The following is a 26,438-nucleotide window of genomic DNA, read 5'->3' as shown; positions in this document are numbered from 1 at the left end:
ACAAAAATGAAAACTAAAAAGTTGAGGAGAAAAAAAATTAGAATTTAAAAAAAAAAGGACATGGGTAAAAGACAGAATAGAAAAAAATAAGAGGAAATAAGAAGAAAAAGAAGTAAAAGGTACAGGAAAAAAAATAAAACAAATAAAAGAATAAAGGTAAATAAAGAACAAAAAAGTAAAATGATAGGGAAAAAAAGAAACGAAAGGAAGAAAATAAAAGAAAAAGGGGGAAAAATAAATGAAAAGTGGAAACGGGAAGAAAACGTCTGAATATATCAAGTCAATCTTGTTGCCAGCATTGTATTTCCACTAGCGGTTATTTAATAAATTTCTGTATCGTGCAACTACATGAAGAAATCCCAAATATGTTAGTATTATGTAATAAAGTATACTTTTTTAAAAATGGAAATCTTATGTAAAAGTTGTTGCAAAAACAACTGACGATAGTGGGCCATGCAACCTTTCCCATAGTACATTTAGTCAATGAATTCAAATGTGAAAAATATTTTAGCATTTAACATGTATGATAATGATTTTGATGTTGCTCAGACTTTGTGAACGGGCAGAAGATTACAGGAAACATAGATCTGAACTCATTTCAGTACTGTAGTTGGTTGAATAGTATTTCCTTTTTTTATTTAGATTTACTACGCTCCACTTTTGTTTTTCTTATCTTTACGGAACAAACCTGCTCCTTTGTCGTTTTCCTCGTAACCCAGTGCCTTCTGTAAGGATTCATTTTCCATAACACAACATGAACACATTTAATTAGTTTATTCTATGGTTCAATCTATTATTGTTTCTAGCTGGTTGGTAAAGCCGATGGTGCGTGGCTAGGGAGAAGCTAGAGTGAGTGCTCCTGAGCTGAGTTGTCAAAAAAGGGTAATCTATCCCTCTCTTTCACCATACTTTACGCTTATGCGTTTGGCCAGAGAAATGCTACAGACACACAGATGACAAAATCTCACGCGGCGCGGTGAGACTTGCGCAAGTTTGATTGCTTGGTGACAGAGAAGAAAAGGGGCTCCCTTTCCTCGCTAAGATACAAACAAGCCAGATGTTTCTTCACCTCTTTGGAAGTGCTTTTGTGCTACATTTTGGTTGTGGTTATTTGTCTGTACTATTTTGTCTCCCACTGAATAAATAAAATCACCAAATAACTTGGGAGAAATGCATTTTTCTCCCTCAAAGCAATCTCCTTTTTAGTTTGGCCGAAGTACACCGAGCAGTGCTCCACGTACCACGATGGCCATTATGTCGCCCTTTATTCTCTAAATGCTATTTTTGTTTTGTTGTGTGTATTGCAAAAGTGTCAAACATGCACCCCCCCCCAGGCCGGATCTGGCCCGTTGAAAGATTTAATCCTGCCCACCAGAAACTTCTGAGCATGTAAAAAGAAGCAAGTCTCTGGCTTCATAGATAAAAAAGAAGTTCTCCTCTCTGCCACAAGGAGGCAGTAAAGTTGCAGTATTTTCTCAGCTTCAGTTGTCCCGCACTATTGGTTTGATCTGATGTTCTTGCCTGTCGTATTTTGTATTAATTTATTTTGAAGCATTATGATAATTGAGGCCAGCATATTTATTTATAGCTCCAAATTGAGTTTGTTTGTGATATTTATGGTGAGTTGGTTGAGATGTGTAGCCGCATTTACTCAGCTGTTAAAAAATGTTAACACATTCAATGGCAAACATAAAGAAATTATACCCCATAGTTTGCAAATAAATATGCTGTGCATAGAAAATCTGTCAATATCATCTGTAGGATAGGCTATAAATGTAGGCTAAATGATGAGACATAGCACTGTAAAATGATGGTAAATTTTTGCCATTGACATTTTTTCATTGACCAGACCCACCTAAGAGCAAAAGTCTGGATCCGGCCCTCGTGCCGAACTAAGTTTGGCACTTCTGGTGTATTGCATCAGTCTCCCATGTAATTTCCTCATCGTGACATTTTACCTGAACCACTTGGCTTCTGACTCCTGCAAAAAAACTATTTCTTTCACCCCTACTCGCAAGAGCACCATTGACATATTCAAACGCGTTGCCTGAAACAAATTGAGCGGAAGTAGTAGTATTCAGATGAATCCATAAGTTGGTGTATATGTTCTTTGATGTGACTTGCCCAGTGTAGGATACAATTAACTCTGAAGCTAATTTACATTGAGTTCTTTGTTTTGCTGCAAGTGTGAAAAGTGGCTCGTGAGGGGCGTGTGCCATTGCAACAGTCATAAGAAAAGCAATATGTGGACCCATTTGAGAAACACCACACTGCTGGGGCAATTGGCTGCCTTCAATTTCACGTTGTCTGAGGTCGACTGTCATCTTCGTCAAGCAGGTACTTGCAGACTCAAACCACTTCTTGCGGTCTGCTGACAATTACAATGGGAATTTGTATTGCAGAATCAATGCTACACAGCTTCAAAACAGAACTCAGGGCTCAGATGGCCTCTTTGACAGCTAACAAGCGGCCAGGAGACGGAGTTTCTTACGAGTGAGTTGTGCTCATATTTATTACACATGCCTTGTCTATTTGAAATGACTGCATTTCGGTTTTCCCTGCCTCAGCTGCACAGCCGCCTACAATTACATTTTGGCTTTCTTGAGCAAAGTGGACCAACAAGAAAGCCGTGCAGCAGCAATTATGAGACTGGGAGTTGCTCAGGAGTTTGTTCATCTTTTCTTCGCCGAAGGGTAATGTGGGGGTCATCTTTGTTCATCTTTAACTTTATTTGATTTGGTTTGCATGTGTGAGCAAACAACCCTCCACACACTCACTCATTCTTAGGGACAATTTGGACCCGACAATTGACCTGCCATGCACGTTTTTGGAATGTGGGAAGAAACTGGAGAGCCTGACAGTAACTCGCTCAGACCCAGGGAGAACATGCAAACTCCACACATGAAGGGCTGGTAGCTGGCTTTTAACCCTGGACATCTGACCGTTTGGGTTAACACGCTAACCACTCAGTCACCGTGCTGCCCAGCATGATTTCAATACCGACTTTTTTTCTATGTGTATAACTTGAATGTTGAATTACCTCACGTTCCCTACCATGAAGTTGCTCAGCTTTCGACGGATCTTGAAGAAAATCAACTGTTACTCTTCCGGCCTTAGAGCTCTTAATCGATGCTCCAGTTGGAGTTGACTATAAAATTAAACACGTGATGAGAATAATTTGAAGCACAGAACATTGAAATACAAATCATCGTTATCGGTTTTAAATTATCCACAACCTAGTGCTGACCGATCCTATGAAAATGCCAAAACAAGAAAAATAGAACATCCCTGAACTCGATGCGCTAGCTTCACATAATGAATATTCAGATACAAATTCTCTAGAGGAACACAACAAATTCTCGAGTCTGTGACAAATCATTTTATTAAAACTGAATGGTAACATTTTTCATTGGAGGGAATGTGTACGCCATTCATACACTGCACAACAATTCCCCAGAGAGGCCGAAATGTGTGATGATTAGGCAGGAATTGTTTTCAGTTGATATACTTTACTGGAATCTGATTTTACCCACTAATTTGTCACGGTCCTTCTTAAGTCAAAATTTCTACTTTGAATACAAGTAGAAAGATTCAAAATGCACTACATATTCTGTAAATAGCCACAATTGCAGTTAATATAACTTATCTTTTTTTTTTTCTATTGTTGTCCAAGCCAAATGTGTTTGAATGGTGTTGTGAAAAGTGACACGTTTTGGATATTTTTGGTTTTTATTTTTTATCTTATAATAAATTATTTGCTTTTTATTTTTTCATTTTTAAAGGATTTGCTGCTCTGCTTTGCAATCCTCAACTGCCTCAACCAGCAAAAAAATGCTATTGCACAGGTATGTTTTTGTTTGGGAAGTGATAGTACACACTGTGTTTGTGTGTTGTGCTCATGTGTTTGTGCGCATCAGGTTGCTGTTTTCACTGCGGAGGCAATTGGTCATGGATTCCTTCACACCAGAGTTCAGGGCAAAATTGCAGAATTTCTACAAACAAATACATTTTCCTAATGATCTACAAGACACCAAGCTCAGGTATGTGTGTTTCATGTTTGAGTGTTGATGTTTTGTTTGTTGGAGGTCGTTTGATTTTTGTTTTGTTTTTAATAGTTGTTTGATATACAATGGCAATAATTCAACTTCACCTGTTTTTTTCTTGTTTTTTCTTTAACTGAGTGTTTTGTACTGCGTGTGTTTGTTTTCCTCATTACTATTCAAGTCTAGAGTACTGAAGAACCAATACTATTAAAATATTTTCTTTAATAATCATAGTTCATATTAAGACGTTTTGAGTCAATTATTTTTAGTGTGTGAATACAGACACTGCCCGATTTGCGAACCGGTTAAGTTCCGAACGATCGTTCATAGGTTGAATTTGTTCGTAAGCTGCTTCAGTGCTATATTTTGTATGTTTAAGGTTTATATAAGTACATTAAAGGCTTGTGTAAGTAACATGTATTGTTTTGTACCTGTAAAATACAAATTCCATAAAGTGATTTTTAACTTTTGGGAGATGTGCTTCAAGAGTTAGGCTATTTCCTCCTCTGTGGTAAAAAGTGGCCTAAAAAACTGGTATGGCCATTTTCGGCTCACTTCTCCTTACACCAACCAACCATTTTGAGGTGCGCAAGAATGATGTCAGTAGGGCGACGAATGTCGCGAGAGTTGTTATGGAAAGATTTCAGTGTGTTTACAATAGACTGGTGCTGACAGTTGTCGCTCTCCAAAGAGACTAAGTGTTTCTGAGTTTTTTTTTTTTCATGAACGAAGAGCAATCCATTGCTCACACAAAACTCTACTTTGGTGGCAGCGGTGGGATTACAAGCCAGTGATGGAGAAACGTTTACATACGAAGTAGGAACAGGAAGCGGATTTTTTTTACTTCCGGGTGGATGCCAGGTGACTTCTCACAGCGCCACATGCCGGTAGTGGCAGAAAGAAGCACTACATTAATGTCATATACTCAGAAAAAGGCACACACAATACAAAATGTAACGTGCAGCAATGTCCGGATGTTTTCGACATCCCGAAAAAAATTTTTGTTTCTCCCGTTTTACGCATGTCGACTGGTTTAAAGTAGGTGAGCGTCTGTAATGTTTTGAGATTTCTTTATTCCAGGTGTCTCCAACCTTTTTTAGGCTGAGAGCTACATTTTGTTTCTAAATGGCGCAAAACACACCCAGTTTGATATGCATTTCTAAAGTAACGAGTTGTTACTATTTTATTACCAGGTTAATTACTAGAAGTAGGGTTTAATGGCAGTTTTGTTATTTTCCTCTTTAAAGTCTGTCGTGTATTCTGCACAAAATAAATCCAAAAGGAGAAAACTAAAGCAAAAAGTGACAAATGAAAAAAAAAAAATACAAAACGGGAAGAAAATAAAAGCAGGAAATAAAAGTGAAAAGGAAGGGACAAATGAAAGAAATAAAAAAAAATAAAGAAGGAAAATTAAGTAAAAAGTTAGTGAAAATGGTAAATAAAAGACATGTTTTTGGGGGTCTCTTTGATCGTGCTTGTGTGGCATTAAAGTGAATGTAACAGTCAATCATTTTGCCAACATAGTACTTCCTCTAAAAAACGTGTGATTTGAATATAGTTCTGTATTGCGCAGCCAACTAAAGTCTAAAAATATTATAATTATGTAACACAAGATAGTGGTAATGTCATCTCAATAGATGTTGTAAAACTAACATGTGTGGGCTGTGCAACCTTTCCAAAATTACTTTAGCCAATTTTAAAATTGAAAAACTAGTGTTGCCTGAAAGCCAGCAGAATGTAACTTGATTTGATCTCAGGTTTTGGACACATTTAACCATAATTTAGCTGCCAAACATAGGATTGATGTTGCTCACCGTTTTTCCAAGCGATGCTCAGACTTGTGGAAGCTTAGATCATTGGTGCCGTGTCTAATCTCGTTGTATACAATGCTTCACCACGTTAATAATAATGACCATTCTATTCTAAATGGACTCTGTCAACCACTACAAGAAATAACCAGAAGATTACAATGGCCCAGCTCAGGTTAGCTATTTTCAGAACAGCTGTGTGTGTACTTCACTGTCCTTGAGGGGCACCACATCGGAGACCCCTGCTTTACTCTGTTGAAGGTGTGGCTTTTTTTTTTTTTTTTTAATATAAACATATTATATGTCGTTCATTTTTGCCCAACGTTACACAGTTTGGTCTATCACCTTACATATCTAAATAAAACATTGTGAGAGACTAAAGCCATCAATTTCAGCTCCTGAGGAGATGCGCTCGGCTCAGGTCCTGATCCTCATCTTACCTGAACCTCAACAGCTCACGAACTGCTGCATCACACCAACATGACAATGCAGCTTGTCTCCTCAGGCAAATGGTTAACTAGCTTGAGTAGTTCACAAAATGATAACAAAAATACTTCACTCAACTCTAAGGTGTCTGTAATGTTGAATTTTGAGAAAAAATAATTTTTAACTAACATTAATTCTTTCAGTTACGTGCGTTTGTCAGTAATGGATTGTTGAGGCTTTTGTGTATTTTTGTTGGTTTTTGTGCGTGGTTGAATGTGTTTTTATTTTATTTCTTTACTCCCACTTAATTCTGGCTTGGCAGTACAGCTCAACAGGATTTTGTCTGTCATTGATGTAGCTTAGACGTGCGCCCTTGGGAAGATATCCTGCTGGTGTCGGTGTTGAAAGGACAAAACGTCAATGGTGTGCGCAAAAACCGAGGCAAGAAGGATACTCTTTTGGAGGACATTGAGATTGTTCTGCTAAGGGCAGAGCGACTACTGCACGAGAACAGGTACATTTTGTAACCAAACTGGTTTAATGCCATTTTTAGCAATGTATGTATAAAATGGCCCATCCTCTGGACCCCAGGGATCTGCAACCCAAAATGTTGAAATAGCCATACTGGACCAAAAAAACAAATTTGTCTGCAGCAGCAAAAAGTCAAGTCGAGTCAAATCATTCTTATTTGTATATCCCTTGATCACAAAGAGTCTCAAAGGGCTGCACAGGTTATTGCACAGACTATTATTTCAGACTATTATTACACCATCCCCTGATCTGAAACCAGCATGAGGGCAAGGAAAAACTCAAAAACCTCAACATGAGGAAAATGTAGAAACCTTGAGAAGGGACCGCACATGTGGTAATCCCCCTTTTAGGATGACCAGGCTGCAATGGATGTTGCAATTACAAATAATACAGAGATATTGTCAACAAAAAGTATAGGTTATTCATATGCTATAGAGTAGAAGTGTGTTTTAAGCTTAGATTTAAACATTTCCACTGAGGTTGCAGATCGGATCTCAGGGGGAAGAGCATTCCGCAGCACCGGTGCCCAGATGAAGAACGCTCTCGAACCTGCGGGACACTTCTTGGCTCTTGGGGTCACCAGTAGACCACCCTTATATAAGCCTAGTAAAGAATGCAGCACATGCCGTACATATCTATATTAGCCTGCGATTGACATGAATGATTTGGATGCAGCGCATCTTCTGGAGATTGATGCTCCATCTTACTACAGTACTCTGTTATAGGATATTGACTCAAGTTTAAGCTCATTACAATATTAATCATTTACAGTATGTTTCGTTGCTTGGATAAAATTTGAAAAATGCAATCAAATATTCAATGCCGTGTTTACTTTAATGTTTCGAAAAAAGCCAAATGGAATGTGCAGAACGTGCCTCTTATCTAGGCAAAAAAAGTGCAATAAATTGCAGCTTGCATTTATAAAAATAAAATCGCAAAGTAAATAATATCCCATGGGCCACACAATTAGGTTCTAACGCAGGCGACAAATTGGAGAGGAAAACAAGCAAAGGAAAAATCCGCTCTTATGAGTTTATCTTCCGTCTTTTCTCATAGTTAAACCCCTAGTTGAAATGTAATATTCTACGAATTTTTACAGCATTGGAAAATGTTAGGTGCTTGCCCTTCTATAGAAACCGGAATAAAACTAAAATATATTTCCCTCCCTCATCTTTTCCAATTCGTAAACATTTTTGGAAAAGCGTGAGGGAGACACTCAGCATCTCTGAAAAGCAGCAGGATGCCAACCCCCACATGGGACAAATCAACACAAGCTGTGGATGGGTCCATACAAGACTCAAATGGGGTTCTTTTTTTCACCCATCTTTGTTCAGAGTAGGCTCCTGATTATAAAAATATTTGATGTGCCATTAGAGAGGAAAAAAAAAATGTGCTTCTTTAACACACACTTTTATGTCTCAAATGGGCGCAGAAACCAGAATGTCTAAAGCAGGGGTCTTCAACAGGGTGCCCCCTAAGGAAAGCAGAGGTGGACCTGTTCTGATAATAGCTCAACAGTGCTTGGTCATTGTGATTTATTAATAAAACCATTTTTTTAGTTGTTGACCTGGTCTATTTACCCCACTTCCAATAATTAACCTGGTAATAACATAGTAACAACATTGTGGTAACATGATATATTTAAGGAATGCATATGAAACTGGGTGCCCTTTGCGCCAATTAGTTACAAAAAGTATGTCTCAACCAATGTTCCCTCTCAGCTGCGCGCGTGCACAATCGCGCACTGCCCAGAGCTTTTCCGCGCACAAGAAAATCTAGCCAGCTCACAAAAATCAGGGCTCGAAATTGCTAATTAAGAAGCGGATTAAGTCAAAGTTATAGTGCATGAAGGTAAAAATACAAGGGTTCCCCTGACCTTGTCTTCTAAATGCGGTATTTGGAAGTCAAGGTCGAAGTAGAACGAAGTTGAGTAAAGTCAGTAGAGTTTTTCGAGAACCGGCTTCTTCACCTCGGCTCACTAAAAATAACTGGCTCTTTCGGGTCCCAAACGGCTCTTCAGGTTGTTTTTGCTTCTTAAATCCCTACACGACCAAAAAAAAAAGACTTAAAGAAAGGGGGGAGGTTGTGGCAATCGAACAAAAAAAAACCCAAAAAATACCAAAATGAAAAAGTAGTGAAGAGCTGGGGGAAAAAAAACCGAAGGAGAGAAAAATAGAATAAAAGAGTAGGAAAAATTAATTTAAAAAAAGCCAGAAAAAAAAGAAACAAATAAAAGGAAAAAGGAAATAGAGAACAAAAAAGTAACAGCTGGGAAAAAATAAACACAATAAGATTTTTTGAAAGGAATTAAAAAACAGGGAAAAAGAAGAAAAAGTTTGTGTTGCATTCAAATAATTTCCAATTATACCAAGTGAACATTGTACTTCCACTAAAAAAATGTGATTAAATACAGTTCTGTATCTTGCAACCGACTAAATAAGCCCCCAAAAATGTTAGTTTTATGCGACGAAAGATACCAGGAAAAAAAAGAAATGAAAATCTTGTGAAAGAATTGTTGTAAAAACAAATGACGATTGTAGGCCCTAAAACCTTTGCAATAATACATTAGTCAATTAATTCAAAAGTGAAAACAAATTTTGCATTGCCGGAAACTCGGCAAAATGTAACGTGATGTCGAGTTTTGAACATGTTTGATAATGACTTAGTTGCCACACATGGGATTGCTGTTGCTCACTGTTGTTTTGAGCGTTGCTCACCGACTTTGTGTGAACGCTCAGACCCGTTGAAAATTGGAGGGAACATTGGTCTCAACTTGAAAAAGCTTGGAAACCCCTGCTCTTAAGCCATTTTCGAAGTAATAATAAGTAACATCGACTTTAATTCAACAGTCATTTATTTAGGAATAAGGTTTCCACCTAACTGGCTTCAGGTGGTCCTTTGAAGATGTGTCTCTGTCAAATAGAATCCCTGCCTTAATGAATTCAAAACTTGTAGGTGGTTGATTGCTAATGCAACTGTTTTGCAGGTTCCGAGATTTGATCCGTTATTTAACTGTTGTGCGGACAAACCAGATCAGTCGGTCAGTACGCCGTGACACTCTGTGCCAACCAAACACTATTGTGATGCTCCCTTCTGCTTCTGGGACAGTTTTCAGCCACTGAAGGACCTCATTCCTCTATTCATGTGTATGGAGGGTGACTTCAAACGTGCACTGGCCAACTTCTATCAGTATGGCATTAAAAACGCCTTGCGTGCCACGCAGCAGAACGTCCTGCTGTACCTGCGAGTGTTTTACACGGCCACAGCGCCCAAGCTGTCCATCAGTCGCACAGGGGAGCTGTGTGTTGTCGGAGACGAGTGTTGTGCAATCAAGGGTCTCAAATCTCTCCATCTACTTTATTTATTTATGTATTATTTAAAATACATTTGGGAACTTTCTAAATTTTAGGTGCAGTGCCGCTCCCACGTTTACAGCTGGTGCGCTTCGCCCTCGAGCTCCACAAGTGCTGTCCGGCAGTCCACATGAATGTAAATGTGCAGTTGCGTTTTGATTTCCACAAACCCTAGAGCAGGGGAGTTTCTCACCTTTCTTTCTTTCTTTTTTGTATTTTTCTCCCTGTCTTTCTTTATTTGTTCCCGTCTTTCTTTCTTTCTCTCACTCTCACCTTTTCTTTAATCTACTAGTCTGGCCTCTGTAAGAATGTTTTTTTCTACCATGTGGCCCCTTAGCTGAAATTAGTTTAAGACTCCTTATGTTAAAATGATCCGTGGTGCTAGTTACACAATCTGTTTCTGCAATCTGTGCGATCAATCGTTTTGCTAATTCTTTTTTTTTTTTTAGTGGGGTTTGTCGTTTAAAGTATCCTTACAAAGTTGAAAGTTATATATTTTCTCTATGTTAACAATGCCCAACTGAGTTCAGAGCTTTGATGGCTTTTTTTCATTTGCGCTTATCTGTTTTTATCTTACTTTTGGCAAAGCTGTGCAGGGTGGAACACATTTGGTAGGAGGGATTGGGGGCTGGTGGGAGCGCCTGAAAGTGACGTTATTCTCATCCCTGGTTTTTTTTTTTTTATTTGTTAGTGTAGCATTCAAATGGGGAAAGTACAAAAAGGCCTACTTCAAGTATAGTCCATACGCCAAACCCAACAAAGATCGAAGAGTTTATTCTTGCACATATTAGAAATGCTCATACATGCAGGGAAACCATGAATGAGCTGATTAAGGCTGCAATCATGACAAGTCAGAAGATTGGGGGACGCGAGTAAAAAATTCCAAATTCCGTACACCTCTTTTAAGACTGCCTCCCTTCAGTTTTTTTAAACAGAAATGGTTGATGAACTCCACCTTACCAAAAAAATGTGCAGACTTCTTAATGCATTTATTAAGGTGGGGAACAAAAAGTGTTAAGTCAACCGCCTGTTTGCAAGTTATCCCCTTTAAAAGATGAAAGAAGCTTCTAATTTTGCATATACCTCCCCAAAAACCCCATAAAATCTAATTGTTGAATAGCTAGCCTTGCTTAGTTGTATGGCTGTAACTAATAAACACTCTGGAATGCCAGAGGCAGTGCTTCAAGCACTGAATGTTACCTTTTGCGCACACTCAGTTCAAGAAATGCAGACCAAAATTAGTCATTCATATCACCTGTGGTCCAGGAATGTCTATAAATTCCACTTTCCCCTCAGAATTGCTTTATTTTATTTTCTCCCGTAGGCGATTTAATACCCCTCTATTTCAGAGATATTGGTGTTTTGCCTTCCCTGCTGCTTGGTAGACTTGTGGCTGTTCAATCGTCGCTGCGTGTTTTCACCCTCCAAAGGCTGGCCCTGTGTTCTCGCTATAGCTGCCCCCGCCCCTTTTTTGATATTACTCAGTTAGCCTGCTTGCTCACTGCTTGTGTTTTTTGTCACCCAGCCTTGCATTTTTATTTATATATTATTTATTTTTTTGCTAGGCTACAGCCGCTTTTCATTGACTGGTCTCCATGTGTCTTTTTTTTGCCATTTAATACCCTTTTTTGTTGCTCACCCTTGTTGTTCAAGGCAAGCCTAGCGTTGCCACCTGGCTGTTACCTTTTAATTCAAGTCAAGTCATGTTTATTTGTATAGCCCATAATTACAAAGAGTCTCAAAGGGCTGCACGGTTTGTTTTAGCCTGGGCTAGTGAACCCTCCCAGTTCCGCCAGCCTGACTGCTTTGGGGTGCTTGCGTGGTGACTTCCATTCGGCCTGCTTGATGTGTGCGGCCCCTTCCCTCGTCTACTGCGTCCCTGTCCTGTTAAACTTCTTGCGTTGGACGCCATCTGTGCTGTGTGTGCGCGCTTGCACTTTTGGCATGCAGGCCGTTTCCTGCCTCCTTCCCTCGACTTACTGCGTAGTCATCCTGTTGCACCTTTTGGAGTTGACTCCTCCCTATGCCTATTAGCCCCCATGTTGGTGGTTGTCCGCTTGGTCTTGGCCCATTTTATCTGCATGCCTTCTGTTTGATTTGGGGTAAGCCTTGCTTTAGCGTATGGCTACTGCTTTTTGCTGATAGTTTTGCCCTCTCGGCTTGGACCGTTGGTGGCCGTTTTCCCTTGCACCCCTCGTGGTGTGCTCGCGCCTTTGCCCAGTTGGCATCAAGGATTGGCACTACTGTAGATGCTATGTTGCGGCTCATGGTTTTGTTGGCCTAGTACCTTCCTGTGCCGTTGGAGGTTGTCCACCCAGGGTGAGCACCCCCTAGTGTTGTGGTTGAGACTTGCGCTTTGGGTCAGCCCTCTCGTTAGGCTGCTACTGCTGATGCTGGCCTGTTCCAGATGCCTGGTTAATGCCTATGCTTGGTTAATTCCCTTTGTCTGGCTCCAGGTTTCTTCTGGATGTCTGATGATTGACAATCTTCTCACCATATGAAATGAAATGAAATGATCTGCATTTATATAGCGCTTTTCAAGTCAATGACTTCCCAAAGCGCTTTACATTGTGCTTCACATTTCCCAATAGCGGCCGTGATCTGTGCAGCCATGTAAGGCGCTAACCTGCTTATTGGGGGTTCAGTGTCTTACCCAAGGACACTTCGGCATGTAACACGGACAAGCCGGGATTCGAACTGGGATCCCTTAATCCTAAAACGATCGCTCTACCTCCTGAGCTACTGCCGCCCCGTAGCCTGTGCTGCTGGTGCGTGTTTTATTTTTATTTGGGGCTTTGGCCCATCTTCTGGCCATTTATTCCTCCCTGCCTGAGGAAGGGGTTGGTGCTATTCTCCATGTCCTTCTGGGCTCTTGCCCTTTTGACTGGGGTGTACAGGCGTGCCGCCAGGTGTGGCTGGTGCTGTCCCCCTTGACGGGTGCCTTAGGGAGGGAGCTCTCCGCAGGATGTGACCAGCTGAGTTCCCCCGTTGGCTGTGTTTCCCCAATAGTTGTATCTGGGGGTGTCCCACGTTTGACTGCTTTTTCCCCGCTGTCTTGCCCAGCCAGGGGCTGTGTCCAGCGCCCATGGCAGGTGCAGCCAACACGCTTTTGCCCGCTGTTTCCACAGGCAATTTTGTCTTCCTGGCTCTGTCCCCTGTCCCTTGGGCCAAGGTTTGAGGTTTTCGGGCTGGCCGTCAAGACGCCTTTGCTGGCTGTGGCTCAGTCTCTGGGCTGCTGCTGCTGCTCTAGGCCCGTGGGTGGTCCTTATCTCGACCCACGGGTACAGTCTGCTGCCCTCTCCGGTAGAGTGTGGTAGGTCTCCTTCAACGATCAGAGGATATGACACTGGCTCAGGTTTGCCCTCCTGGCCAGTTATGCATGCCCATTAACGCGTCCGCCCAGCTTCTATTTCTTCGTGTTCCATGTTTTTACCATAAGCAAGCTTTTGTGTGAGGTCATCCAAGGGTTGCGTTGGCCTCCGTGGACCCGCAGGTTGCCAGCTTTCATATCCGGCCTGGCCCTAAACACTGGTGTTTGCTCTGATTTGCCTAGATAGCTGCTAATGGCTTCTCCCCTGTGGGCTCTGCCTTGCCCCCTGGGTTCTTTGTGGGGACTGTCCTTCCTCCCTGCATTGGTTGACACCTTGACTGACTTCCTCAAAGGCCGCCAAGGCGGCATGCAGTCTGCCTAACTGTCGCCGCAGTTGGAGTTAGAAGCTATGTACCAGCCTGGCGATTTGTATTTTCTGGCCGGTTGCCTTTCACACCTAGGTCCCCCTGTCCAGTGACTTCTTCCCCCAGACGTGGCAATTCTGGCTGTGCTTTGGTGTGCCGCGTGCAGTCCTCTTTGCCTCCAAATGTGACGCCCTACTGTCCTCTGTGGTTCCTCGCTTATGGGAGTGGATCACTCTTTGAACTTAGACATGCTGGCGCGTCCTTGGCCGCCATGTCTCCGATACACCTTCCCGCCACTACCTCTCGTTGGATCAGGGCTGCACGTAGTTTTGGCCAGCTTAACATAGTTCGTCATTCTGCGCAGGTGTTCCATGGCCTCTCCCTGACAGGCAGGATCTGTTGTCCTGACGAGAAATCCTAACCCACGCCGCCACTGCTTGTGTGTTTAGCCTTAGGGCCAGAATCAATGCTGAGTCGCTCAGGCACATCATTCTTGGTACCAGGGCAACGTCTTCTTGGCTTCGGTACGGCAACGGATTGCAGTCGTTTGCAGCTTGGAAGAATGGCCGTGGTCAGGACCCGGTGTCCTAGGTGCCCGCGTTTTGAGTTTTCTGTGGTCCCTCCGCGATGAAACCTAGGCTCAGTGCACCCTAGAGATAAACGTGGCATATGTTGCTGGGGTTTACGGTGTCTCTGTGGATGCCATCATCCCTGTGCTTCTCCTCGTGTCCCATCTTGAGGTGCTGGATGGCCTGTCGGCCTCCTTTTTGTGCCGCCTACTGGGACACGGCTTCAGTTGATGTCCTGTAAGGCTGCGATCTTGCCTAAGCTACCCCTGAGTGCGTAGTAGAGATTTACTCCTTGTTCGCGAGTCCCACCTGCCTGTGTTGGCACTTGTACGCTGTTTGCGTCTTGTTGTAGTCTGATGCCTCCTTCCTCCCCAAGGTACTTTATGGCTCCCGTTTTTGACTGGCTGCTGCAACTGGGTGAGGCTAGGGCGAAGCCTGTGTGCCCCATGCATGCATGGTGCCGCTACATCGTCGCAACGGTGTGTTTTCTTCCGTCCGCTCGTCTTTGTTATGGTGACTTGCCTAAGGTTTCTGTTTTGTCTTGGTGGCGCTTGTCCCGCTGGTTTGTGGGTACTCTTGCCCAGTATAATGCTGCCTGTGACCCTTTCCCTGTCTTCTAGGGTGCAGTGCTGTTTGGCCAGGGCCATTGCTACTTCTTGGGCCGCCCTGGGGGGAGTGCCTTGGAGGACATCTGTGCTGCTGCCTCTTGGGCGTTGCCTAGCACTTTTCCCATACCGTTTGGTGTTGTCTTTGGTCCAGTTAAGGCCTCTCAATGGGGTTTGATTTTGAAGGTCCTCATGACTACGCTGGTATCAATCAATCATTCAGTGCTCAAACTCTTGCCTCTTGCAGTCTGGAGGGAAGAAATGGAACAAAAGTTGCGTATGTAACCACGGTTGTATGGGTTTTGTATGACTGCCAGAGAATCTTGTCACTCTAAATACTCATTTTCACACAAGAAGATTCCGAAGGAAAACCTTTTGGTGAGACTGAATGATACATTCTTGGACCAGAGGTGTGATGAATGAATCGACTAATTTTGGTATGTAGTTCTCAAACTGCACATGCGCGAAGGTAACAACTTTGAGTGCTTGAAGCACTGCCTCTAGGGACTCATACAACCGTAGTTATCTTGGTAAGTTTCATTTTACTTTTACAATCAAGTAATTTCAGTTGTTTTGCATAAGGCGGAGTTTTGGACCCACTTGCTCAACATGGTCCATGTGACTGATGAATCACCCAACGGTCTCCCTGAACCCAGTTCAGCCTTTTTGCAGGTATCTCCCCTATATCTGTACAACTAGTTTTATTGACATGGCCTCTTTTTCATCCTCATGTTCCTTTTTGTTCCCCTCTTCAACCAGGAAGCTATCAACAGAGTGGGTTTCATCCTGACCGACGCGTTAACAAACAACCTGTATATCCCGTTGGATTTTGTGTCGGTACTGATGCACACGACTCATGAACACACACATTGTTTTTCCCTAAGATTTTCATTCCCTGGGATTAATTTGCTAAACAAAATAAACTTTGCTCTTTATAGTCAAATATTTGCTCTTCAAAATAAACATTTGGTTTGCAAAATTGCCCTGCAAAGAAAAATAATAATCATTTTGCTCAAGATCACAGAAAAACACAGGGTACGTTAACATACAGGCATTTATCCTTTAAAGCAGTGGTTCCTAAATGAGCGGTGGAAAGGTTGGGGGGCGGGGGGAGAAGGCGGTAGGGGGGGTCGCAGTCTGAAGAAATAAGTTTGAACGTTGTGCGGTTGTAAAACCGCAAAGCACTGCGGGTTTTTCAAGGTTTTGTATTGAGTGATGGGAGTTTTGGCCAACACGATGTTACTGTCCGAGTTTCAAAAGCGCCAACCAATCAGAGGCAAGTTTTAATCATAGCACAATTCAATAAACCCGATTCAAAGTTTGCAAGCACCGCACTATGCCACACCCACCAACCCACCGTGTGAGCTCATTGTGTCATGGTGGACTCCGTAAACATAGTCCCAGAGTCAACGAACGTGAAGGAAACGAAGCTTGCACCGATTAAGGGCGGTACATCACTTGTTTGGACCTATTTTGGTTTTGACGAAGCGGACGTGGAACAGAAGAAAACGCCTGTTGCAACATTTACTTTCGCGCAGTCTCTAGGTCCAGAGGAAAGACAAGTAAATTGTACCAGCACCTTATAAATGATCATCGCATGTAAAAGACGAAGAAGGTGCATCCACAATCTGACTGAGAGGTAAACAAACCTCCATCAAAGCAGCATTTGCGACCCTCACGCCGTATGAAAAAAGTTTGCCAAGGCACAAAAAAATAACCAATGCTGTGTCTCTAGCTAAAAATGTCTAATGGTGTCCAACCCCAAAACTATATCGATTTGAGGCAACACTTTTTATTCATGCAAGTTAATAAGTGAAATGTTAGAATAAGAGTAATAAATAGTTGTAGCACTTGTGTTAATAAGTTAGCAGGAATGGTGGGTTTGAATTAATACTTGAATACACTGGGGTGCCACCCTGCAAAACTTTGGGAACTATTGCTTTAAAGGGACAGTATGTAATATTTAGTCACTCTTCTTTTTATATATACAAAAAGGTTTCACTTTTACGAATGCAACACTAGAATGGTGTTAAATTTGATTTCAAAAGGCATTTAAAAAGTCTTGGTTTTTCTGGCCTGAAGCTGTAGGAACTCTTATATAAGCATGCATTTTTTTCAAAATACTTGTAGATCAAGAAATGTGCATCTATAGAGAGTGGACATGATTGTTCGCCATCTTGCTGCTTCGAATACCCTAAGAACAAAAAGGCTGGGCGAAAAATAGGGAAAAAAATGCAGTTTGCTGACTTCGAGTCTACGTAGTTTGTTTTTTTCTTGTGCTTTTTGTACTTGAGTTGCACGGCACCTTACAGTGACATCAAGTGGTCAAATATTGTCTCTTTATTTTCAAGTTAAATGCAGAAAATCTGTCTATTTGCATAATCACATCACTTCCTCGTTGCCTTTTGTAATCAGAATACTCACAAATTCCAAATATACAGGGTTATCAGTTTGTCTCTAGGCTTGTAAATGATCAATTAAGATCGCTGTAGAAATCTAATATTCTGTTTCCAATTGAATTATTGCCTGCATGTAAACATAGTTACAGACGCCCAATGATTTTCATGCAAATTTTGTTCTGTGTGCTTGTGTGACGGCAGATGTTCCCAGATCAAGCCTTGTTGCTGCTGGTCACCGGGGCTTTGAGCCAGATCATCCTCAATCGTTCTCTGAAACCCATCATCCAACTTCTCTGCACCTTTGAGGTAGTGACATGGCACATGCTGTCTGGTCTGGCAAAAACTGTTCAGCAATGAATAACATTTTTGAGTTTTTGTTTTGAGATTGTTTTTGTCGCACTCCTGCGTATATACTAATGCTAATTTAATGCTGACTGCTGTGCTAGTTGATTATGATTGACAGCAGTGAAGCTGTCTGCTCACCAGTGTTTTAATCGCGGCACAATGTGTTTCTTTTCTGTACTGGACATTCCCTTGCATATTTTTTTAATGTAAGAAATGGACACGAATGTTCTTTTTTTTATGGCTGTTTAAAATTTGGTGTGGCTTGTACAGAAACAAAGTTGTGTTTCTTCTTTTAAATTAGCGCATGCTGCTTTTAATTAGATGCGCGCTATAATCTGAAATTTACGGTAAATATCTGCTCATGTACAGTATATTAACTTATGAATTAATCTGTTCAAGATCGTACCTAGAAGATGATGAAATAGTTTGAAGTACAAATCAAACACTTAGTTTAGCAGTTTTTAATGATTATTTAAATTATTGTAAATTTCCTCCACTGGCAGATATCCTTTGCTGATTTAAGTGTTCTTTTGCTATGAAAACAAGAAAATAAAGAGTTGAACTTGAAAAACAGGTCTAAGATATAGCAGGATACAAACTTACAGAAACATAATTAATCAGCCTTGTATTACCTCCTAAACCACAGTGACTACAAATAATAAGGAATACTTTACTTCCAATTAAGGCGACAAGATTTCTAAAGAAAAAGGTGTGACTTGTCTCAAAAAAGGTTGGCAAACACTGTATTAATGCCATCTACATGTTCTTTATACGTATGATTATTTTGGGCATTTTAGTGCATGTTTGTCATACAAACTGATTTGTTTTGTGAATATGAATCTTCTGTTTGATATTTCAGAAAAATGTGTGGGCTCTCCAATGGTTTTGGAGGGATTTTTATCCTTCCGACCACTACCATGTGGCTGTCGTGCAGAGAATCTATGTGGAGTTACAGAACAGAGCATGTACAATAACTCGACCTCACTTGAGCTCATAATCATCTGGGTTTTGCTCTCACTTGTCTTTTCTCCTTCTCAAGATATTTTGAGACCGAAGAAGTCAAGTAAACTTGTTACATGGCCTGCTCCTAAGAACTGGAGTCAGTAAGTGCTATCAACACTCATTCAAATCTTAGGTGTCCATTGTGAAGCATTTAGATAAAATATATTTTTTCTGTGAATTTTTCATTTTGTCACTGCTATTCACGAAATACCTGTTTTAATCTTTTGTCTTTTTTTTTGCATTAATGCGCTGTTCACAAAAAAGCTCAAATATAGAGACTGGCCTGGAATAGTCTGCCATCATATTCTAGAGTTGATGTCTTTTTTTTGAGTTAGAAACTGAAAAGGCAGTTATCCATTGTTTTTCACAGGAGTTGCATTCTAAAAAGGACCTGCGATAATCTGAACCCACGAAGTAGAAACTTTTATCCATTAGTCTATTACACATTAAAACCACAGAGTAAAGCCTGTTATCTGTTCATTTCCTTGAACAAAGTACTCTACTTGATGTTTTGTTTTTACAAACGATTTCTGTACTGCCATATTGTATTTTTAAGAATAACTTTGACATATTAAGGACACTATCCACTTCACTTTGGAAGAAATTTTATCCGCATCATGTCAGGGATAGCACAGGCGCTTGAAATTAGTGAAACGCTTGAATTTTATTGTTTTTTTTTTTGACGAAGTGAGACGTGAACCTGAATTATGGGTGAAGTTCTCGTAAATGCTTCAAATTGTTGCAGTGTTTTAAACAAATCTGCTTAAAAATCGGGCCGACACTGCTATCTGGTTGTTCTGCTTTGCCATTTGCATTTCTTCTTCGCTCGTGATTAACAGCAGCCTCTTAGTTTTTATGGCTGTGTCATATGATGCGTCATCGTTACCTACGGGCCGCCCCCAAAAAGACAGCTGCATTACACCTAAATTAAGCACTATGAAAATTTTAAGGGTGCAAGGATTACTACATTTATTATAAAATTAAGGTAGCGTCTCTCACTGGTAAATTCTAGTCGAAAGAATTTCCTTGTAACTGAATTAATCAGAATACAAAGAGTAATGAAAATCTGCCAATTATCGAAACAAAAAAGAGTAAACCACAATACAGCAGGGGATTACTGTATTCAGAAGATGTTTTTATTAAGGTCAACCGACAAATCAGGCTGACTCATTATGGGCACTGATATTTGTGAATTTGACAAATGTCGATATAGGCATTTTTATTTATTCGACGGGCAAAGTGGATATATTGAAAAGTGGGTTATTTAAGCTTAGATGCAGCCAAACCTCTCTCCCTCTTTCTTGCCTTCTTTCTTTGACGCTACCCATCCTGCGCCTTCTGCACCCTGCGACCGGTTGCAGTCACTCATGCAGGGGGCATGTTAGAGCAGAGGTAACCGCTGTAGCTCCTGAATCCCGACATACCTGTGATTCAAGATCGCTGCTAACATTCAGATTTTTAAAAGTCTGGTAGGAAGACGCGTTTTATATAGAGAGTGTAAAAGGTATTGTTAAAAAGTTTTCGAAATCACGTTCAGGTGTAGCTGTTTTTATCATATCAAAAGTTCGTTAATCAGGCGCGTGCATTAAAAAATGCTAAAGTGGAAGGCTGGGTGCTGTTACCATAACATTAATTCGTCAATCTGGCTCTAAACCAGAAGTGCCCACACTTTTCAATTCAAGAGCTCTGTTGAAATTTCACTTTTTGTTTTAAGTCATGTTTGCTGGATTGATTTTTTTTTTTTTTTTTTTTTTTTTTTTTTTTTGTTAAAAATCTTGGAGCTATTTGTTTTTATGTATCTCTATTTAGTGTCTGTTAAGCCTAATTTTATTTCCTGCACTGTTAGTTTTTGGTTTAAATGAGAGCTTAGTTGTTGAGTTCTAATTTACTGTAAAAGTCAAGTCATGTTTATTTGTACAGCCCTTAATCATAGAGTCTTAAAGGGCTGCACAGACCACAGATGATTGCAAGCCACAGACTATTATGACACCATCCTCTGATATAAAACCTACATGAGGGCAAATACACAGATATTGTCGACATAAAATATAGGTTATTCATATGCTATAGAATAGAAGTGTTTTAAGCTTAGATGTAAACATTTCCACTAAGGTTGCAGATCGAATCTCAGAGGGAGGTTTTAGAGATTTCATTCTTGGGTTTCTTTTTGTATTATCTAGGGATCAGAATTTTCCGCGGATTTCCGCTGTTTTTGAACCCCAAAGGTCATTCCCGTAAATCGTCTAAATTCGATGAGAAAATATTTTGGGGGGGTGAGGTATGATACGTGACTGTTTCATCACCCCAAGTTAGCAGTTAGAGATCGCGAGAAAAATCGGCAAAAAGAAGCGCAGCGCATTAGATCTATAACACACAACAAATAGATCGACTCCTACCATTGGTCGATAGGTTCGCTGATAACCAATCAGCAGAGCTTTTGTTCAAAGCATTGGCTTTCTCAAACATGGCGCTCCTTCCGGTCTTTTCAAACGGTGAAATGAGTGTTTGAAAAAGTAAATATGAAAATACTAAGAAAAGAAGACGAGGCTTTTGTCTCCGAGATTAATAAAGGAATCAAGAATAAATTTAAGTGGTCGTGGCTGGAGAAGACTGTCACAGACTGACATGTATTTTCTTTAAGCATGTTCAGTTTGTGCATTCTATTTTCAAATTAATGATGAATGGTTATTAATGTATATATTTTCATATATATTGTTGATTAGTAGCTAAATACAAGGTCCATCTTCATCATCAAAACACAACAACAATGGTGATGGTTGTAACATTGTAATCCCCCAATTGTTTTTAACATCTTAAAACTGAAAAAAATACATGGTTTCTGTTTTGTTGGATTTAATTCATTCTAGTGCAATTTTCACATAGCAAATAAGATAAATGCCGTTGGCTTCGGGTGGGTTTGCCCCCCACCGGGCTCCGCCCTGGACCTGGCCGGAGCCTGCGGCCCCTGGACCCTGGCTATTTCAGCTGAAAATGAAAATCTCCATTCTGATCCCTGATTATCAAAAATTTTTTATAGCATATGAATATCTGTTCCAAATATCGGTCATCGGCCGCCCCTTAATACTAAAAATCTGTATTGGCCCTGAAAAAAATCATATCGTTCTATCCTTATTTTATTGTCGTTAATTCTTTTGTTTTATAGGTTTTTGCAGCTTTCAGAATTCTTGCCATTCCTGCTGCACTTGGAAGGCCAAACAAACGAGGCGCTAAGGATGTTTCTCCCGCAGAAAGGCCCGGCTGCACAACCCACGCCGCACATCTTCCAACTCTACCTCCGCATGCTCCGCTTTGCTCCGGAGCCCAAGATGACCATCAACCGCAAAGTGGAACTTTGCGTTGAAGGCAACGATTCAATTTGTGCTCAAGGTATGTGTATGTTTGCGTGCTCCTAATTAAACTTGCTTCTGTTTTAAAATATTGACCTGCATCTGTGTTCAGGTGCGCTAAAACGTTCGGAATTGGTGCACTTTGCATTCAAGGTTTTTCAAGTCTCCCCAGCCTGCTACAGCAGCGTAAGTTGCACCTAGTTTTCTTCTACAGTCCCGCCTTCAAAAAAAGTTTCTCTTCTGCGCCCAAACTCAAAACTCTATCCCAGGGGTGTTAAATATACAGCCTGGGGGCTGGATCAGGCAACTGATCTAATCCGGTCACAGGAACCCCCCGCCCTCAACCCCAATGATCGGAAATTATCAGGTAGTGCTTGGATTTAAAAAATACAAAATTAAAACGTATCAACCTTGAGTCTTTGCAGAAGTTTTAAAGAATTTTTCTATAAATGTAATGGCAAATTTCAAACTTTTTTATTTGGGAAAAAAGGAGAGACTATTAAATAATTTTAATCATTCACACTTGTATTTGTGATTGCGTTCCTATTGTCACTTTCTATATTGCATGCGTGGAAAAAAACTAGTGGCAATTATTTTAATATCTGTTTTGGCCCTTTTTTTTTCTTTTACAAATGCACAGTTGATACGCACTACTAGAGTTAAAATGTTATTGAAGGAGAACAAATATTCAGGAAAATCGTCACATATTGTTTAATAATTGAATCTTCCACCCTTGAATCATGATTTCATTGTGAGTCTCTGAAGTATTCTGCGTCTTACTGCTAAGGCCTTTTTATGCTATTAATTTACTACTTCAAACCCCCATAAAATTTTCTACCATTTAGTCCCTAGCTTAAATGAGTTTTACACCCTGCTCTCTCAAACAATTTTTTACCAATGAACACAATAGAAAATACAATGAGTCTGTTTCCCTGAAAGTGTTTGATTTTTTTTTTTTTTTTTTTTTTTTTTTTTTTTTTTCGTAAAAACAAATTGTAAGGAGAAACAATTGCATCCTGTAATATTGTACTGCAAAATAGAGTTGCAATAATTATGTGAAGCAGTAAACAAAATTTTTGTATTTCTTGGTGTAATCCATTGTGTCTAAAGAAGCGGTTATTAAAGTTTTGCGTGTGAATTCTGTTAAGGGCCCGTGCTGGATCACTCTGTTAAATATAGTCAGTTTAACAGATTCTCTCGACAACATTCCAGAACCAAGTCCAGAATTCATGCAAGTATGTGATGTATTTTTGTAATTATCTCGCGCGTCTTCATTTTGTTATATACTGTCTTGTTTTGTGTCCCTCTTTGCATCAGGAAGCCTTGAAATTTGGAAATTCCGCTCTCCTGTCCTCAAATAAGAGCCTCCTCGCCGACCTAGAGATTCCAAAGCGCTTTTTGCCGGTACCAACATCTATCTACATGACACACGCACTTTAATGTTACTGAAGCACATAGAATAACGGGTGTTTCAAACAGAGGTACTCGGACCAGACTTTGTTGTTGCTGGTCACCAAAGCCTTAAGACAAATCATCTTTCATCCTGCTGTAACGCCCGTCATACCTATTCTCCGGACCTTTGAGGTACAATTCAATCTTCTCCAACATGGAAAAAGGTGAATTTTGTTCAGTGCCGCTTATATAAATTCATTGAACATGTTTCATTGTTTCCATGTGCTAGAAGTGTTTGTGGGCTCTGCGCTGGTTCTGGAAATACTTGTCCGTTGATGGTGCCCATACTGTCCTCATGAAGAAGATCCATAAAGAGATGTGTCTAACAGGTGAGGGAGACGATAATTGTGGGCCCAGCATTAATCTTGGGCATTAATCTTTATTCAGAGTTCGTAGGGGTGCTTGAACTCCTTAAAAGTGCCTGAATTCTAGTGTTTTCAAATTTCAAAAAGTACTTGAATTTGGATAAAGTGCTTGTAAATGCTTGGAATTGTTTCCATGTTTCTCAATAAGTATTCTCAAAAATGACGCCGGCACTGCTATTTGGTGGTTTCGCCATTGCATTTGTTCTTCATGGCTGCAGCTGACATTAATTTGTACGGCAATGTCTTATGAAGTGTCATCGCCCCCTTTGGGTCATGCCCAAGAAGGCAGATGCATGCTACACCTAAACAGGGCACTATGAAATATGGATTTGGGCAAGGATTACGGATCAATTATGTACATTTGTAATGGGCCATGTAAAAATTATGGTAGTGTTTAGGTGATGGTGAATTGTAATTGCAAGAACTTCCCATTAAGCTACATATTACTGTCATTTTTACCTAACACCAACACTATGGGGAGAGATTCGTCTCAAAAACAAATATATTCACATTTTCCTCACCATCTAAAAATCAGATATCTTGATAAATGCACATGAAATATTGAAAATGGCATACTTTATGTAAAGTACATAACGTTGTGTGAAAAACAGAATTTCTAATACAAACTAGAGAATCAAGTACAGTGGAACCTCTGTTTTCGAACTTCTCTCAGTTCGAACAAATCGGTTCTCGACCAAAAATTTCGAAATTCTTGCTTCGCTTTTCGTTCAAAAAATCGGAGTTCGAACGCCGGTACGCTAGGGGCGATGCTGAGCGGCGTACGGGTGTAGATTGCCCCCACCCCTCGTGAAGAACTGTTGTCACGTGAGCGCGCACTTCTTTTTGCTTTCGTTTTGAATATCGGTGAACGGAGTGTTTTAACCCCTAATTATGCCTCGGAAGAAGGTTGGTGCATGCAGCACAGTTCCTACAGGTGAAAAAAAGAAGAGTAGTGCGTACAACTATTGCATTTAAGAAAGAAATAATAGCAAAATATGAATAAGGTGTGCGAGTTTCCGATCTTGCTATACATACAGCATGGCTTCTGCTGAGCACCACAAAGGTAAGAAATCCTATTCATAATTCTTTTCTTTATCCTTTAACCGCTCACCACTTGTTGTGGAGACCCGGGTGCTAAATGACGTGTAAACGACCTGATTTTTTTATTTTTACACGTTCATGTTAGGGGAATCTTCCGTACGAAAGATTACGCGAACGTACGATTAGCCTGGGTTGGCTTCATGTTTACGTTCTTGCTAAAAATTCAGGGTTTTGGAACGGATTAAAATGATTTTACAATACTTTTGATGGGAAAAACGATTTTCCGTGATCGACCAAATCGGTTTTCGAACAGGGTTCTGGAACGGATTATGGTCGAGAACCGAGGTTCCACTGTATTTCCATCCATCCATTATCTGCACCGCTTATCCTTAGTGGGGTCGCAGGGGTGATGGAGCCCATCCCAGGTATCTTCGGCAGTGGGCAGGGGACACCCTGAACTGGTTGCCAGCCAGTCGCAGGGCACACAGACAGACAACTCACTTGCTCATTCATACCTAGGGACAATTTGGACTGGTGGATCTAGTAGGATCAAGTACTTGTTTTCCTCAATTAAGTTAGAATTAAATAAAACATTCTTTAAAGTTACTCCCTGGAATTTAAAAAAAAAGTCTCTCCGTGTTAGGATACATCTATAATCTATAATCAAATCAAGCAAGGGATTGAATACTTTTTACTTTCACTGTACAATGCTAAGTGAAAAAAAAGTTATACTGATTTTTAATCCAAAATGAGGCGTGGGCGCATTCAACTCTTAGTGCATGCTCTACACAAATAAACATGGTAAGTTGTATCAGCCTTATTGCAAGTTTGTTAATTTAGATTTGGCATATTATTAAAGCGCCATCTTTTGTATGTCCTGTTTTTCCCTTAAGGAAATGGTGACAGTTCTCTTCAGTCCATCCGTCACCTTATGGATCCTTCCAGCAACTGACGCTAGAAAATCATGAAGAGTGACCGCGTCTTAAAAATCGTTGGTCAATTTTTTTCAAACTGCCCATAAAAACAATGAGATGTACACTGTATAAAATATTTGTAATGTTTTGTAGTTTGTGAATAATTGACAAATGTACTTGGTTTATCTTACCTGGACAAAAGAAAATATATTGATGGTGTGTCAGTTTTTTTTTTTTATACACCCAAGTGCCTTTGATTTTTTTCTTTTTCAAAAGTTGGCCTAATAAAAGCATGTTTGGTGCTGATGCATGTGCTTCCAGGTTTCCTACATTTTCTGATGGTAACTGCCTCGTGATTGTTGATTTTTTTTTAGAATATATTCTACCTTGCTTTGTAGAGCAGGCCCCACAAAACAGCTGTACCATGGCTTGGGCCACTGACACATTTCCTGGAAAGGACAGTCACGAGAGGACGATCGTAGTTAAAGCAATTGAACGAGGCAGTGTTTGACTTTTTTGCGTCCAGTCACCAAAGTAATTCTTCTGCCAACAGACACTTCTGT

General features: G+C 40.5%; 1 protein-coding gene across 1 annotated transcript in view; it reads left to right on the top strand.

The window, feature by feature from the left end:
• The window catches only part of LOC148361529 (uncharacterized), a 34,423-nt gene extending 8,240 nt beyond the window's left edge, over nt 1-26,183 (top strand). The window contains exons 5-25 of the mRNA XM_088342230.1: nt 2,187-2,337; nt 2,403-2,493; nt 2,568-2,693; nt 3,783-3,845; nt 3,918-4,040; nt 6,636-6,791; nt 9,795-9,848; nt 9,917-10,143; nt 10,218-10,297; nt 15,593-15,682; nt 15,770-15,847; nt 17,611-17,715; nt 18,614-18,719; nt 18,794-18,857; nt 21,920-22,143; nt 22,216-22,289; nt 23,252-23,338; nt 23,421-23,507; nt 23,583-23,687; nt 23,785-23,884; nt 25,855-26,183. Of these exons, the coding sequence (XP_088198356.1) occupies nt 2,187-2,337; nt 2,403-2,493; nt 2,568-2,693; nt 3,783-3,845; nt 3,918-4,040; nt 6,636-6,791; nt 9,795-9,848; nt 9,917-10,143; nt 10,218-10,297; nt 15,593-15,682; nt 15,770-15,847; nt 17,611-17,715; nt 18,614-18,719; nt 18,794-18,857; nt 21,920-22,143; nt 22,216-22,289; nt 23,252-23,338; nt 23,421-23,507; nt 23,583-23,687; nt 23,785-23,884; nt 25,855-25,913 (2,250 nt within the window). The 3' untranslated portion in view covers nt 25,914-26,183. The remainder of the gene's footprint in view (nt 1-2,186; nt 2,338-2,402; nt 2,494-2,567; nt 2,694-3,782; nt 3,846-3,917; nt 4,041-6,635; nt 6,792-9,794; nt 9,849-9,916; nt 10,144-10,217; nt 10,298-15,592; nt 15,683-15,769; nt 15,848-17,610; nt 17,716-18,613; nt 18,720-18,793; nt 18,858-21,919; nt 22,144-22,215; nt 22,290-23,251; nt 23,339-23,420; nt 23,508-23,582; nt 23,688-23,784; nt 23,885-25,854) is intronic.
• The last annotated feature ends 255 nt before the right edge of the window (nt 26,184-26,438 follow it).

Source organism: Urocampus carinirostris, chromosome 8, assembly GCF_059441175.1.
Source record: "Urocampus carinirostris isolate Australia breed hairy pipefish chromosome 8, RoL_Ucar_1.0, whole genome shotgun sequence".
Lineage (NCBI taxonomy): Eukaryota > Metazoa > Chordata > Actinopteri > Syngnathiformes > Syngnathidae > Urocampus > Urocampus carinirostris.
The sequence above is the reverse complement of the archived record's forward strand: the minus strand, read 5'-3'. Positions and strand labels throughout refer to the sequence as shown.